The sequence below is a fragment of the Thamnophis sirtalis genome, unplaced genomic scaffold (assembly GCF_051295495.1).
Source record: "Thamnophis sirtalis isolate CommonGarterSnake01/CBP01778 unplaced genomic scaffold, rThaSir2_p1.2 scaffold_10, whole genome shotgun sequence".
Classification (NCBI taxonomy): Eukaryota; Metazoa; Chordata; class Lepidosauria; order Squamata; family Natricidae; genus Thamnophis; species Thamnophis sirtalis.
This window is the reverse complement of record NW_028261390.1, coordinates 30747705-30765036: the sequence shown is the minus strand read 5'-3', so window position 1 is coordinate 30765036 and position 17332 is coordinate 30747705. Positions and strand designations below refer to the sequence as shown.

Here is a 17332-nt window from a genome sequence, read left to right as displayed (position 1 = left end):
GCTGTATTGCAATATTTTCAGGGAGGGCTGAGTTTGGGGGGAGGGCTTATTTTAGCGCATGCACTCAAAAGCCTGATTGGGCTTATTATTTGGGGAGGTCTTATTTTCGGGAAAACAGGTTAGATTAATCGGAAAAGTCATATTTTACTATGAAATTAATTGTGGTTTTAAAAGTGTTACCAGTTACATTCCATTCAAGAAGTAATTCATTAGTAACATTAATAACATTAATAACTTAGAGAACCTTCTTCCAAAACATCACACCCCATTTTTCAGTGTGTTTCCTGATTAGTAAGGAGGGAAAAAAATCCTAATCCAATCTTACTCAATATGTCCCTCCCAATGTATGTTTATATATGCATGAAGTTGCTTCTGTACCTGAAATTTCAGGCATGAAGTTTGTTTTGTTGTATGAGGCATGTTTTTATAGCTGGGTATTTTTTATATATAAAATAGTCACCCCCAATTGCTGGCCTCCTAATGTGTCGGGACTACATCCTTAAATGCCAAAGGATTGGAGATTCTGGGATTTATCTTGAAATCTCCGGATTTTAAAAATAAAAAGGTACAAAGAAATCCACTGTTTCTTTCTACAGTAGCGGTATGATGATGATTATTTTTTTAAGTTGGACATATTAGTAAGATATGCAGGACTTCAGCTCTCATTCCGAGCGAAGCTCTCAACATCGCGAAGAGGAAATCGAAAGCTTTCGCCAGCTTGTTCCACCCAGAACTGCTTCCTCCACAAAATGAGAATAGTAAAATGAATGGGATGAAAGGGCAAAGCCAAACGCCGCGTGACCTCGATCAGCCGGGAGACAACACCCCTTCCCCTTCCCACGAGCGCGAAAATAGGGGGAGGTTCCGGCCAACACCCCCGCTCCCACCCCTACCCGACGAGTCAACGTTCGTATGACGTAACCCGCAGCCCTTTTTCGGGGACTCCGGTGCCAAGATTAGAACGTACCATTTTCCGATAGAGGGAAGGAAGAAACACGCAGGGTGGCCGTTTAACCCAAGCTTTCCTTCTCTGTTTGTCCCCTCGCGTGGAAGTTGCCCTTCTTAGCCTCGCTCCGCGTTTTCCGTCCGCGGGAGCGCCGTTCGTCGAGTTGAGGGAGACGGGGGAGAAACACTTCAGTTCTTTCTCCCCCCCCCCCGCCCTCGCCTTATAGTCTTGGAAGGTGCGCTTGCGTCAATACCGGCAAGAGGGTGGGAGGGGGGAGTTTTACTGTACTTCTGGTGCTCGTGTTCACGTTCCCGGCTATTAGGCGGCGTTTTCCGTGGGCTTCTCCTTAGGCTGGCATCTTTCTGCCACCGAAGCCCTTTTTCCAATCCGCGCCCCTCCTGCGGGCTCTGAAAGGCAGGAAGAAGTCGGTCTTTGGCATAGAGAGCAGCAGGTTAGCTTTAGCTTTAGACCGCTCCCGGCGCGGAGCTTTTTCATTTAAATTGGGGTGTTTTTTTTCTTCCAAGAGCTCCGTCTCGCGTGCCGTAGCGTTATTATGTATCAAAACTCTCTGAGGTCTTTGTGTTCCGTCCTGTCTAACCTCTGCTGCACTCCTTCTTCTGCCTCTTCCTCGACGATGCTGCTCCGCTCGCCGGCTCCAGGGAGGAGAGCCCTCTCGCCTTCTGCCCTCCTCGCCTCGTCCTCGGCTACCGCCGGAGTTCCGCGTTGCAATTGCCCGGCCCCAGGCAGTTCGGCAGCTGCCAATTCCCAGGCTGGTGAGTGAGTTTTAGAACCTTCGGGGATGAAGGTTCCATGGATGGAACGTTGTGGTTCGAGGGTCTTAATTCTATGCCCCACCCTCTTTCTCCCCACCCCCCACCCCGAGAAAGCAAGAAGGAAGTCTCAAGGGTTGGGCGAGGCGCTTCTCTGCTTTCTCCCTAATCCTCACAGCAGCCTTGAAAGGTGGTGGTGTCCGTTTGATGGGTGGTATCGGAGGCTAGGTAGAAAGGGTGGCAGGCAGTCCTCGGTTTACAACAGTGGCCGTTCAAAGATACAAGTACCCTGAAAAAGTGACTCAGGAGGGTTTTTCACAATTACAACGGTTGCAGCATCCTAACTGCCATTTGATCAAAATTGAGACGCTTGGCCACTGACTCATATTTATGACGGTTTGCAGCGTCCCGGGGTCATGTGATGCAACCTTCTGACAAGCAAAGTCAATAGGAAAACCAGATTCACTTAACAGCTGAGTTACTAACTTAACTGCCAGGGATTCACTTAGCAGCTGTGGCAAGAAAGGTCATAAAATGGAACAAAACTCACTTAACAAATGTCTCACTTAGGCACATAAATTTTGGGCACAATTGTGGTTGTAAATCAAGGTTTACCTGTAATCCTAAATTGTGATGGGAAGCCGGGTTTCTGACATCTTGCCATTACATTGGTATTTGGGATGATTGCTTTGATCTGGGAGTTGCCTTCTTTGCTCCTGGCTGCCAGATGACCCTGCGCTGGATCCAAAGTGGCTGGTTGAAAATGAATGTACAGATAGTCCTCAACTTGTAACAGTTCATTTAGTGATCATTCAAAGTTACATCATTGAAAAAAACTGATTTATGACCGTTTTTTACACTTATAACCACTGCAGCATCCCCATGGTGTTGTAATCAAAATTCAGATTCTTGGCAACTGACTCATATTTATGACAGTTATAATGTCCTGGGGCCATGTGATTGCATTTTGTAACCTGACAAGCAAAGTCAGAGGGGAAATCCAATGCACTTAACAACCATATTAGTAATTTAACAATTGCAGTGATTCACTTAAAAGCTGGGCAAGAAAGGTACTAAAATGGAGCAAAAGTCACTTAACAAATGTTTCACTTAGCAACAGAAATTTTTTCCTCAATAGTGGTCGTAAGTTGAAGACTACCTGTAGAAATGAGCCATCTGGACCCAATAAAAATTGAGAGCCATGAGTTATCTAGATTGGTTGCTTAGTGTAATTAAAAGCTGATTTGCCCAGCTAGGAAAGACAAATAAAAAAAAAGTCAATGAATGACGTGCGTTAGGTATCCAGTATCATTTGTTCTTTCAAGTGTTTTTTTTTCCTTTAAAAAAAAAGATTTGACTTTCTAAATTCTTTCTATGAACTGTTCCTGGGATTTAAAATTATATACGTAATAGCCTTGTCAATTATGCTAAAGTTTCTTTTAATTGCCTAGTAGGTATTATATGAGGCATAAATGAGCAAGGCCATAGCATGGTATGTATTACTGTTCTGTGTGATTTTTGGTATGAAAATGCTTATTAGTGAAGTGATTCATTATATTTCATTTTCACATAATGCAGATATGTGATGCATGTCTAACCTGAAGGAGGTAAATATGTAAAGTTACAGGCTATCGTGTGCCCCAACTAAGCAAGGATTTAGCTAAAACTGTTTTATCTACACGTATATTGATAAATTATGTTTCCCTGTTTGTTGTAATTTGTCAGCTGACAAATTACAGCCTTCTTATAAAAATAATGATTCCTGTTTTTAAGCAGAGCAATTTGACTTACCTTAAAAGTCACTAAATCACAAAAGATGGATTCATGGATTGTGCAGTCATAAGATGGTTTATTTAGCTTTTATGTAAGATATCATATTAATCCAACTATTATAAACCATGATTAAAGGCTCAGTGTAATATGTTTATCAAACCAATTATAATATGCTTAGCAAACAATGATTAGGGCTTGCACATGCTTTAGAACAATACATAAAATAGCAATTATATGACCTTTCCTTTAAAAATGGTATGACTATGTTCCGTGGTTACTCTATAAAGTCCAGTGAAAATCCTTTTAAACCTTGTCTGCATTTCTTGCTATTTCTTGTAGTTCAATCGCAATCTGTATAAAAGATTAGGCAGCATTAGTTTATCTAGCTCACTAGTTTTTTCTGCTTCAGGAACTTAATGTAAACCTGATAACACAGTTGAAATTGCACATACAGAATTCACTGCCAGCTGTTATCAGCTTCTGACTTGTTTATCCAGCTCAGTCTTGCCCAGCCTAGCATCTTCCAGATTTATTAGACTTATTTTCTGCCCAAGAATTTCTTCATTCTAGGATAATTCAAGGGTGTAGATTATGAGAAGCAAGACTATTTACTAATTTCTATACTTATAAACTAATTTCTATACATATCCCTTATTCCTGGTTGAGGGTCCAACCCAACATTTTTGGGTGTTGTGAATCACCCACCAAATAGTAGTTGGGACAAGAATAAAAACTAATTTTGATTTCATGTTACAATTATAATTAATATAATAACTCTCCAATCACTTATTTAATATTTATCTATCCATCTAGGCATTAAAGTAGTTGTTTCAGATTTGGAACAATGGTTTCACATTCAAAAGGGATTGTTTTAATACTTTAAAAATATTTGGATGTTCAAACCACAGTCTCTACTTTGAAACGTTGTTGTATACCTAAAAAGTTGCAAACAACCTCACAAACCATGAGCCTGCAGGGAAAAGTGAACTTATTTTTTTAATATTTTCAGTGTAATGTCTACTCAGAAGTAAGACCACTACTTCAACTCTTTCAGGATTGTTGCTATGTGAATACTGAAGATCTCTCTCTTTCTCTTTATTGCCCAATTCAGTAAAGTCTTATCCAAACAAAAAGATCTTTAGTTCTTTTTAACCTGATTGAGGTTAACCTTGGGCAATTATCTGCATATAATGTATCTTTATAAACTTTGGTCAAGTGGTCACTTTAGACAAAAGATTACCTTGCCTAGGGTGTTCTCTTTCTTTCCAGTCTTTCCAGTAACACATGAAACCATGAAAGGTCAGGATCAAGTAACTTTTGGGGATGGGAAAATTGAAAGAATGTGACAGTGAGCAGGATGAGGAAACAAACTGACTAAGATCTTTCTCTGCCAAAAGGAATCCTTGAGGCCACAGGACTGTGGTTTAACATTATAATGTGTATAATCTTTGGTCACCGTCTTTCCATCCATATCAAATGGCAAGATAACAAATTTTATTCAGGAATTTGTCTTCTTTCCTAAAAAGGAAGAAGCCAGGGGTGGGTTCCTGTCAGTTCTAACCTCTTCTATAGAAGAGATTCCACAAATCTACAGTGCCGTTTAGAACCAGTTCCAGCTCCCTCCCCCCGCCCGTCTGCACATCATCAAGATGAAGAGTGAGAGGAGGAATTCTGGGAGTTGAAGTCCACAAGTTTTAAAGCTGTCAAATTTGAACAACTCTGGGGTTTTTTTTCTAAAGGGTTAGGGGTGCAAGGGTCTTGTAACTTGATAGCTTTAAGACTTGCATGCTTCAAATGCCAGAGTTTCTGAGCCAACATTTTGGTTGCTAAGCAAGAGCGTTGTTAAGTGAATTTTACCACATTTTACAAGTTGGCCACACCCACCCAGTCGCATGGCTGGCAAGCCACTCCCACCCAGTCACATGGCTGGCGGGCCACTCCCACCCAGTCACATGGCCGGCAAGCCACAAAGGCCACACCTACAGAAGAGGTTCTAAAAAAATTTGAAACCCACCACTGGAAGAAGCCTTACCTGCAGCTGCAGCCCGATACCTTTTATCTACAGGACCATCCTATCTACATTTCTTGGAATCTTTCTCAAATATGTGATTACAGAATGGCTCAAAGCATTTTTTTTATCTCCTAATTTGATTTGACAGTGAGTTAATCACAACATATCCTTCCGTTGTTAAAAGTCTTGCCCAGAATAACTAACAAAATCCGTGCTTATCAGAGAAAAGATTCCAATCCTTGGCATCTCCAGTTTAGCAAAGATCAAATTTAGTACCCAATTCTCTGTCTGAATCCTAGAAATTAACTTCAATCAGTAGTGGACTAGATGGATAAATAGCCTGACCTTTTAGCAGCTTTTTAAATATGGTGATTCAGGATATCATCTAGAAAACTTCTAATTTAATGTTTTGAGAGGAGTTTTCCATTGTTCAATACTGTAGGGCAGACAAAATAAGCCAACATTTGAACATTATGCAGAACAAGGTATCCTGTTAGATATCTTAGCACGTGAAGTTTACATATAAAATGGTAAATTTTCTGTATTTTAGATATGTCTTTGTTTTCTTGACGCCAAATATATTTAAAGGTGCTGTAGACTTAACAGTGATTTTTGCTCAGGAACCGTAAAAACATAATATCAGAGGCACATATCTTCCCCAAATATCACCCCAACTTCTAATAAGCAATTCCCAATATTTTTCAACTGATAAATATTCTATGAAAGAACTCACTCTATACTGCCTTCTGGAAAACTAAAAGAGAGCTCCATTTAAATATCCAGAATTAAGTTGTCCTCTAAACCAGGGGTCTCCAACCCTGGCAACTTTAAGACTTGTGAACTTCAACTCCCAGAGTTCTCTCTGGGAGTTGAAGTCCACAACTCTTAAAGTTGCCAAGGTTGGAGACCCCTGCTCTAAACAATACACTTGTCCTTTATCTCAGGAGCGGGGGAGGATATTCTTGAGATTCCCATTTGAAACAATGGAGCAGATAGATCGGTTCTATCTGCAGAAGGCAGTCCTGCAGATATCTATAGTAAGCACCAAGCCAGGGAGCATTCCCTGGGTTAAAATGGGGATTTTGAATTATATGCAGAAGCTTATTGAAAGCCATCGTACAAGCATTATGTGACACGGGCAGCTTTTGTCTATTAATAGGCAGGTTGTGCCATTTTTAAAAAATCAATTGCAGCTTCTACGTAGTTTTCAAGGGCATCCCTGTACAGAGCGCATGACAATAGTCAATGCAAGAAATTACGAAGGGCATAGATTACTGATGATACCACACCACATGCCAAATTGGCACATCACTTTACCTAGTGGCTTCATGTTGATACAAAATAGTTGTCCTTGGATACACCAGACATATTTGCATCCTTTATTCTAGGATGTGACATTGACTTAGGAAATTGAATACATTAGTTTTTATAAATCATTGTTCATTTTTAATATTATATAAACACAGGTTTTGGTTATAGAAGATGTTTCAACAATCTGCAAAACTACCAGCAATAATCTGAATGTAAAAAACATATTCAATAGCATTTGTACAAATCTTTATAAAAATGTATAAATGATAGCACACATGGGATCTTGCAAATATTTATCAGAGCTTACATCTGTTACATTAGCATGTTACAATCACCACAATAGCCCAATTATTGATTGGTAATATTCTAATCCAAAGCAAGGTTCATTGAGCTTATGTTCTGAATACAAATTGCTAGAATTGCCCTGTGTAGAGGGGCCTAGTGATTGCTGGCAGAGTCTGGCTGGATATTAATTGTCTGGGTTGAACAATCCATTACATTGCATAAGCACTATTGAGTAACTTGCTGTAACTTAGATAGGCACAATTAAGCAACCTACTTATTCTGCTGGAAGCAGCAATATTCAGCTGCATCAAGGTTAGACAGAAGCAGCTAGTTGGACTTTCACACCATTATCTCCTAAGCTCTGCATATTTTAAACTTTTGTTGAAGATTTACAGCTCAATATAAAAAAAATGAAGTGCAAACTACTGACAAATTACATCTTAAGGTATAGGCTGTTAGGTTACAACAGTAAAATATCTAGAATTTCAAGAATTCTAGATATTTTAGTTTGTAGATGTTTGCTGCTGTCTGGTCTATCAGAGAATGTGCATATTTTTAGAGTAAGCTGAGTTCCATGTTAAGATTTTGCTACTGCATACTGTTGCAATGCAGCTGTAGGAGTTTAAGAATTGATATCATTCTGCTGATGACTATGATCTGCTTTATTGAACAAGAAGTAGACAGAATCACCCTCTCTGTTAAATTGGCATTACAAATACTTAGAATATTGCAGCATCTCCAAATAATTTAGCAAAGTAGGCTTGGCATGGTAATAATAGATTGCTGTTTAAAATTGTAAGATGGGTTGGGAGGAGACACAAGACAGCTCACAGTTATGTAGATTAGTAATTTGAAGAAATTTCTATTTCTGTTGCTTCCAAAATGCCTATATCTGTCCAGATTATTCACAAAGGAATGGGAGACGAACAGCTTAATTGCAGGTTAAAATATCTATGAAGTATCAACCATCTTTTCTAGCTAAGATTTGTTTTCAAAATAACAATTGCAGGCATATGTTGAAAAAGCTTTCAAGGTGCACCCAACACTCCTGCATAATATTAAATATGCAGATAAACTTGGGAAAATTTCTATTCTGGTTATATATATATCATATGCAACTATCAATTGTATGTGGAGGGAGAGAGTTCTTGCTCGTATTTATGAAAAATGCATATTAAATGACTTAACCATTCTTTGAAGGGTCTGTGCAATGAAGTATAATGGTAGAATTGTTTCAAGACCAGAAATTTTCATAAAGTTTTTGCACCACTATGAATTTTGACCAACAAAGCTTTTGTAGCTTTTGAAATAATTTACAATAGATAGAACTTTCTCTGGGAAAACAGTAAAGGTTTTAATAAAGTAGGCATTGTTGTACAATGTATACTCCTTGAGCTGTATGTTCACTTACTTACTATTGGCATTTCTCTACTAAAAATGTCTTCGAGGAACAAGTTAGGAAGTTGTTTTGTATATTGTATGATGAAATTACATACATTTATAGATGTATGTTAATCCAAAAAAGTATATTTAGTTTAACTCAGAAAGCATAATTGTGATGAACAGAAGTGCACAAATAAACTGAGATCCAATTCAAATTTGTGATTTAATTCAGAATCAATTTGATTTATATGTGTGACTTGATTTAAAGGGTAATTTGAGTTGTATTGGTGATTCATCACTGCTGATATAAAGCACAAGTCCATTGAATCCAGCAAATTGATTCAACACAATATATATGATTATTTCACAATTAGAATGAAGATACAATTTGAAGGGTGGTTTTGATTGCAATGCCTTTAAACCAAATCAAAGCTGCATACAGCTATAATCATGTCTTAGAGGAGTCTTAAATCTAGGAAACCTTTTAGAACTTTTCAAAAAAAATCAGAATAAAACCAATCAATTTTGTAGGTCACCTGTCCTTCAATGTGAAATTTATAATCTAAAACTGGATTGCTCCAGGGATATCGTTATTTTTAATTTAACTTGTCATGATAGGATTTTAAGCACTTTGAAAGAGATAAAGAAATAACAGTGTTTAAGCATTCCCTTTGTTCCTAGTCCAATTAAAAACATTTCATATTTTTGAAATGGATGTCATCACCTGAGGACATGCTTCAAAGCACACATTCCTCTTCTGGGTGTGTTGCTATTCATGACTCACTTTCAATGTTCTCTAATATGTCATCTCAGCCAAGTCATGAAAAATATCTTAATAATTGAGAGAATACTGGTTAAAAAAAGATTCACTGTTTATTCACTGAACCAAATGTGAAACAGCACAATGGATACTGATTGTATAAATGGGCTTATTGAGGAATTTGCCTGAAAATCACACAAATCAAGAATATTTTGCTGGTATTAGACCAAGAACAAGCTAACTGATGGGATTTTTGTGAAGAAAGGTTAATGCAAAGTTCAGCCAGTGATGATTAGGTTCACACTTTGTGCTATTATGATTTTTGTCTTCAATCCAGTCCTTTTGATTTTTAAAACAGGAACTTTTGTAAATCAACTTGTTTTATCTAGTAAATCATGATGATGAAAATCATGCCTTGGTGTGATTAGATTTGTATCTTCCATTGAAAAAGAAAAAGACACAACATTAAAAAAGCAGTGAGCACTTTACTTCACCTCATCAATTTTTATGACGCTGAAATATCAAGGTGGAGGAAAACACCGAGAATCGCTTTAGTGCAAATGCTGGCTGGAGAATTCTGGGAGTTGAAGTCCACCTATCTTACAGTTGCCAAGGCTAAAAAACACTTAGGTAAATATGAACCCTATTCTCAGGTTGAGGGAAACAGCTGGTTCCAAGCAGTTTAGTCAAGTTGCAATAAAAGGGAAACAAATGATGAGGCATCACAAAAGGCAGACATAAATTCAGTTTTTATTTGAGGTAAAAACTCAAATAAGAAAAGGAAAAAAAAACTGTTTCAATGGGAAAAGTTACATGAAAGACCACTAGGTGTCTCTTATGTACCGGTGGCATAGGAAAAGCTTGCACATGAGTTTGGAGGCTGGCAATTCAGTGTGCAATTCTCCATTAGAGTTGTTTACCACTTGTGTTGATATATCCATCCAATTTCTCAGGTAATTATTGTTTAATATAACTAGCAGCTTTCTAGAATTTTGCCTTTCTGTTATTAGAAAGCCCACTTTTCATCAAAATGCAACTTGGGTAACTCTACAGATCTGTAAGGCTGAACTCTTAACTTTTCCTGCTTTGTGAATTATAAATAGTTGTTGAATTAAAACAGAATTATAAAGAGCAGTCCGAAGAAACAGGAAGACAATAAACTGTTAAAAGCTTAATTCCCTATTTTAAAAGTAGTGGAAATCCTTATTTTGCAGCCTTGAAAAGATTAATATAGGCTTTGCTATTACTACGGTATAGGCATGTGGGGGAAAGTTTATCTTTTGACACTGGAAATCATGAATAGTTTTTTTTTTAAGTGCAGGGAACTTTTTGGTTCATATGCAATGCATAAGATGGTGGGGTTTAGATTAGCAGGGGTAGGAAGGCACTTGATTATATATTATAAAGAGAATTTAAATTATCATGTAAAATCTTTGGGATTGTGAGGGTGCTTAGTATTTGCAGGGGGGGGGAGCTATTGAAAAGCCAGAGAACAGTGCACAATTTTGTACTGCAGTTCTTTCCATTTTAAATTTGATTAGTTTATTTTAGCTTGCTCTCTAATTTAAAATTTATGAAACTCAGATCTCCTGGTTTTGGGTTTGTTTTTTTGTTTTTTGTTTTTTTGTTGTTGTTTTTGCAGAATATTGCTGATGTCATAGGAAAAAACTTTGTAAACCCAAGAATTTATTTACAGTACATTATAGGAACATTTTTTGATACTTTATTTATGAAAATAAGAAGTAGAAGTGAATGAGCTTTAGATTGATTTGTGATTGCAACATGTATTTGCTGGTTAATAAAGCAGAATATATATGATTTGGCTTTCTTATGCAATTTGAAAGAAATAAAGTTCTGTGTTCCACCATGTGGCATGACAGAAATTTTGTAGGCTGTGTTGTTTAGCAAGAAGCATTTCTGCTGATTACTGCCTCAGATGTAATCGCTGCCACCATTGGTGTAACTAGCTGTGCTATACAACTTGGTAAAAAATATTTGGAATGTGATAGGTCACATTCAAATATCAGTCCAATAACTGAAAGAGCCTGAATAGGCAACTGGAAAAAGCTGCAGTTGGCTAGGTGCCATAACATAGGTTGATTCTAAGGGCTTGAGACTTTGTTTATAGAGATGATAACAATGACTAAGTGAAATATCTTAAGAGGACAGTATAAAAAGAGGAACTTAGATTTGCAGAATTTAAGAAGGGAAATGCATATTGCATTGTTAACTTCATATTGAAAAATATGCTATCAGTTGTGCTTGCTTATGTTACATAGCATAACTCTTCACATTGGCTGCTAATTTTGAAAACTGAAGTTCATTTTATCTGGAGACTATGAGCACCGTAAGGCTATCACATTGCATGTGAACTCTAATGATGAATGCATTTGTTTTGATCTGAGAGAAATTAAGAGATTAGAAATTGGAATTGCTGTACTGAAGTTCTTCTCTCTTTCTTTTTCAGGGTATTCCATGGGCAACAGTACAAGTAGGCTGTATAGTGCACTGGCTAAGACTTTGAGTAGCAGTGTCATTACTAAGCACCAGGACTACTTGGAACAAACAGATCCTGAATTTCTGGATCCTATAGATGCCAAAGATCTACTTGAAGAATGCCAGATTGTTCTTCAGAACCGTCCAGCCCGGCTCCAAAGGGATTTTGTGGATTTGAGGACCAGCTTTATCAGAAATCATCAGCCCATTAGGGTTATGCAATGGAATATACTTGCACAAGGTACAATCTTAATTGAGAAACTGTGTCTGAGCCTTGTAAAATGAAAAGTCTAGTCGGCTTTGTGCATATGCTTTCATTCAGTTGACAGATCTTTTTATGCATTCTTTAAGTTAGCAGATTTGGGGTACTGAGACATTTTTTTAATCAAGGTACCTCTAAAGGATGCAGTGGTTCAGTGGCTAAGACACTGAGCTTGTTAATCAGAAAGTTTGGCAGTTCAAATCCCTAGCACCATGTAACGGAGTGAGCTTCTGTTACTTGTCCCAGCTTCTGCCAACCTAGCAGTTCAAAAGCATGTAAAAATTCAAGTAGAAAAAATAGGGACCACTTTGGTGGGAAGGAACAGCGTTCAGTGTGCCTTCAGCATTTAGTCATGCCGGCCACATGACCACGGAGATGTCTTCGGACAGCGCTGGCTCTTCGGCTTTGAAACGGAGATGAGCACTGCCTCCTAGAGTCTGAAACAACTAGCATATATGTGTCAGGGGAACCTTTACCTTAACTCAAATCTATTAACTTTAAAATGCATTGAAAATTCAGAACCCATTATACCGGTGCAGCTGGAATTTTTATGAAGTTCAAACCAATTTTATTTTCAAAGTTCTGGTCAGTGCAGTGAATCCATTATCATGTAATACACTGTAGATATATTTCTGAGGTGATCATGATACTTTATTTGTCATTGGAGTTGAAAAAAATATTATCAGCCTAATTATGCCACATATCAAGAAGGGGTGGAGGACATCAGCACTGCCTTTTTCTCAGTATGATCCAATGGGTCCTAAATAGTTTAGTTAGCCTATAATTGTCAGAATTTTCAATCGAAAACACATAATAATGGATGAGATATAATTAAGTTTGCTACCTAAGACCCCTTTCATTATTTTTTGGGTACAAACATATGTAAACTTTTCAATATATATTTTTTAAATAAGACAAGGTAATAATTTTATTATTATTTATGTTATCATATCCCTAACAAAGTAGTAGGATCATCACTCAGAGCAAGATTTAAAATATTGATAACACACAGAAATAATAAACCTAGAATATATAAATATTATCCAAATACAAAATGTATTAACCCAACGTAAAAAAAAAATCATTAAAATATTATTCTAAAAAGTAGAATGTAAAAAGTGGACAGACACCAGTGGTGGATTTCAGGCGGTATGCCCCAGTATGGGCATACCGGTACGGTGCTTCGGAGGGCCCACCCGCCCGCGTTCCTTGGTTGTATTTGACCCTACTAGGTGTTGTGGCCCAGCAGGAGCCGTTGGAGCTGCCACCAGACTCTGACAGCGTGGAGCCCTATGAGTTGGCCCTGGAGGATGTGGAGGACCCTGGACTCCGAGCAGGGCACAGAGAGACTGGTTGGCCACCAGGTGGCGCCTGAGCCTTGGCTCAGTGGGGAGGAGACAAGGGAGAGTGATCCAGAAACCAACAGTGAGTTGTTCCTGGATGCACACCATCAAAAAGTTACTCGGTGTCAGGAGCAATTACGTAATTACAGGAGGTAATTACGCTCAGCTGATGGTCATTAGGCTCCTCTCCAGACTATAAAAAAGGTTGCTTGTGCCACGCCCTTCTTGCAGAAGTCAACGCTTTGACTAAAGAGAAACTAACTTGGCAGGTTGGATTGCTGCCAAGGTTTGTCTAAATTGCTGCCAAGGTTTGTTGGACTTGCTGCCAAGGTCCTTATCTGTTTGTTTACTTGGCTTTCAGCCACCGAGATTCTGGTCTTGTTATTAAAGGACATTCCATTTAAGCTTGTCTCGGCTTTCGTTACTGGATGGAGGAGGGGGTCAGAACACTGGACCATTTGCCCGTGTGCACACAGCGTACGGCGCCTACGTGATGCTCCGCCAAACAGCTAGAGCATTGCAGGCAGTGGGTGCGCATGCACGTGCAGCATGCATGCACACCGTGGACACTCAGCCCCATCGTAGCAGTTGCAACTGGATCCAGAACCCACCACTAACAGACACCCTGACTTTAAAATAGTCAATAATATATATAAGGTGGCAGGAACCAGAACAACACCATGAGCTGATCAGAATAGTTGTTACTTGCCAGTTTACAAGCATCTCACCAGACTTCACTCTCTTGAAAACAATCAGATAAAGGCTCCAGGGATTTTAAGGGATAGGAGATCGAGTCTCCTTTGCTTCTTCCTCTGCAGGGATTGCAAGCTAGCCAGTCTCTTAACTTCACCCCCACACTCTCTAGTTGTAGATTCCACCACATATTCTGACATATATATTTTCATCTTAGATTATTCCTTATGTGTGAACTAAATTGCTATTTTTTAAACTTTTTGTTGATATGAAATCCAGTGGAGTTGCCACCTTGAATTTTTCCTTGGATAATGTGAAATATACCATCAAACTTAGCCCACCTTTTTAATGGTTTGTGTTTGGAGGTATAAATCAAGTAATTTTTATTCGTAAAATGATCATTGTAATGTAGTAGTTTTACTCTGGGGTCAGCATACAAATATCAATCCCATGCTTTAGAACTATACAAATATAGTTTAAAATATTTAAATAAAATGGTGCATAAATAGGGAAGAATTATCTTTAGGCTTTGATTTACTAATCAAAGTAAAATTGGAATTGCAAAAACGATGTTTAACTAGATTTTGAACAAAACTGTAGTCCAAGTATGTCACTCATGAATAGATTTGAGCAAGGAAGATTAATTTTGCCATGTAGTTCTCTAGTACTAGATGACTAAAAGTATACCAATAGTTTCAGTTTTCTACAAAGTTCCACTTAAGAGTGGGGATTGGATTGCCGTATTTTTCGGAGTATAAGATGCACCTTTTTCCCTCAAAAGAGTGGCTGAAAATCTGGGTACGTCTTATACACTGAATACAGTATTTTTTTCAGCATTCTACTGAAACCCCGCCCCCTTCACCAAAATGGCCGTGCATAGCTTTTAGGAGGCTTTCAGAGTGCTCCTGGGGGCTGGGGGGGGCAGAAATGAGCAAAAAATGCCCCATTTTTGCTCCATTTTGCCCCCGCAGCCCCCAGGAACATTCTATAAGCCTCCTAAAGGCTGTCCATGCCCTTTGTTTTAACAAAATCAGGCCAGTTTTTGCAAAAAAACAGGCCATTTTGAGGGGAGGCAGGAGTACTCTACAAGCCTCCTAAAGGCTATTCATGCCCTTTTTTGGGGGGGGGGGGAAACGGGCCATTTTGGGAGGTTTGCAGAGTGCAAAAACTTTTCTTTTGCCTTTTCAAAACCTTGGTGCGTCTTATACTCCGGTGCGTCTTATACTCCAAAAAATATGGTATTTGTTTTTACATGTTTTATGGGAAGGAAAATGTTTCCCAAAGGAAGTTTTCTTAACTAATATATTTTCTTTATTCCAGCTCTTGGGGAAGGCAAGGACAACTTTATCCAATGCCCCATGGAAGCCTTGAGATGGGAAGAACGGAAGTGCCTCATTCTAGAAGAGATCCTTGCTTACCAGCCAGATATCCTCTGTCTACAAGAAGTGGATCACTATTTTGATACTTTTCAGCCATTACTCAGTCGGCTGGGCTACCAATGTGCTTTTCTTCCTAAACCATGTTCTCCATGTTTAGATGTGGAATGTAACAATGGCCCAGATGGCTGTGCTTTGTTCTTCCTTAAGGGCAGGTTTACGCTAATTAGTAGTACCAACATCAGGTTGACAGCAATGAAGTTCAAAACCAATCAAGTTGCTATAGTTCAGATCCTGAAATGTAATGACACCGGGAAATTGTTCTGTGTTGCTGTCACCCACTTAAAAGCTCGCAATGGCTGGGAGACGTTCCGATCTGCTCAAGGTGCCGATCTTCTTGAAAATCTAAAACAGATCACCCAGGACACGGACATCCCTCTTATAGTCTGTGGTGATTTCAATGCTGAGCCTACAGAAGAAGTGTATAAGCAATTCTCTGAATCTAGTCTGAACCTAAACAGTGCTTACAAACTGCTGAGTACAAATGGGCTAACAGAGCCTCCATACACCACATGGAAGATCCGTCCTTCTGGAGAATGCAGGCATACACTTGATTACATCTGGTATTCACAACAGACCTTAAAAGTAGATGCTGCCCTCAGCCTTTTAACTGAGGAGCAAATTGGACCCAATAGGCTGCCATCTTTCAATTACCCTTCAGACCATCTATCTTTAGTATGTGATTTCACCTTTAATGAAAGTCCAGAGAAGTTTTTAAGATTAAGTGAAATATAAAGAGGGGTGGAGAATGTATTAATGTACTGTGTTTATGCAGGCACAGATTTTTACCATGGACTTCTGGGGGTGGGATGAGAGAAGTATTTATGAATGGAGAATTAATAATCTACTCGTATAGTCTTGACGTTTTTTTTCTTATTATCTCCATGCTATGACAAAAAATACAAAAATACAGTATGTCTGGCTAACTGCTTTTGCTTTTTCTTTTCTGAAGAAAAGTACTGTTATTATTCAGCTCTAATTGTAACAAGGTGTTTTTTCCTCCCATATTTAAGATCTTGCTTTGTAAAGTTGCACTGCATGTAACAGCATTGTCCTGTCTGTCAAGAGTCGGTCAGACCAATGCCCAGGGTTCATTCCTGCCATATTGGACCATATGACCAAATTTTGTTCAGCATAAAGATTAATATAAGCCTCAGTTAATTTTTTTCTGAGGTTTGTCTCGAATTGTGCCTTCTACTTGAATAAATTTAGTGTTAAATCTCGAACCTGCGTATTGCTTTTGAACATATTTCAGTGTATTAGAATTTCTAGTCGTTCACCCACATGGAAGGTAATACACATAGTCCTTGACTTATGACTGCAATTGAGCCCATAATTTCTATTGCTAAGTGAGACATTTAAGTGAGTTTTGCTGCATTTTACAACCTTCTTGCTACAGTTGTTAAGTGAATCACTGCAGATCAGAGGTGGTGTTCAGCAGGTTCTGGAGAACCAGTAGTGGAAATTTTGAGTAGTTTGGAGAACTGGTAAATACTATCTCTGGCTGGCCCCGCCCCCGTCTATTCTCTGCCTCCTGAGTCCCAGCTGATCGGGAGGGAATGGGGATTTTTCTGTAACCTTCCACGGGGGTGGGGAGGGAATGGAGATTTTACAGTATCCTTCTCCTGCCACACCACCAAGCCACACCCACCAAGCCATGTCTACAGAACCAGCAGTAAAAAAATTTTGAATCCCACTACTGCTGCAGATGTTAAGTTAGTAACACAGTTAAGTGAATCCAGCTTTCCCATTGATTTTGTCAGATCACAAAAGATTATCACAATTGTCCCCCCCTCCTCAGGATACTGCAACTGTCATAAATGAGTAAATTGCCAAGTATCGGAATTTTGATCACGTGACCAT

At 38.7% G+C, this 17332-nt stretch overlaps 1 protein-coding gene across 5 annotated transcripts; it reads left to right on the top strand.

The window, feature by feature from the left end:
* Nucleotides 1–1244: 1244 nt before the first annotated feature.
* Nucleotides 1245–16695, top strand: NOCT (nocturnin). 5 transcript variants are annotated; one of them, XM_014061776.2, is made up of 4 exons: nt 1252–1397; nt 1606–1719; nt 11707–11976; nt 15354–16695. In XM_014061776.2, the coding sequence occupies exons 3-4, from the start codon at nt 11715–11717 to the stop codon at nt 16202–16204; spliced, it is 1113 nt and encodes a 370-aa protein (XP_013917251.2). In that variant the 5' UTR covers nt 1252–1397; nt 1606–1719; nt 11707–11714; the 3' UTR covers nt 16205–16695. The 5 variants fall into 5 exon arrangements, with proteins under 5 accessions (XP_013917250.2, XP_013917252.2, XP_013917251.2 ...); XM_014061775.2 differs by having other exon boundaries at nt 1245–1719; XM_014061777.2 differs by lacking the exon at nt 1606–1719 and having other exon boundaries at nt 1246–1397.
* Nucleotides 16696–17332: the final 637 nt, after the last annotated feature.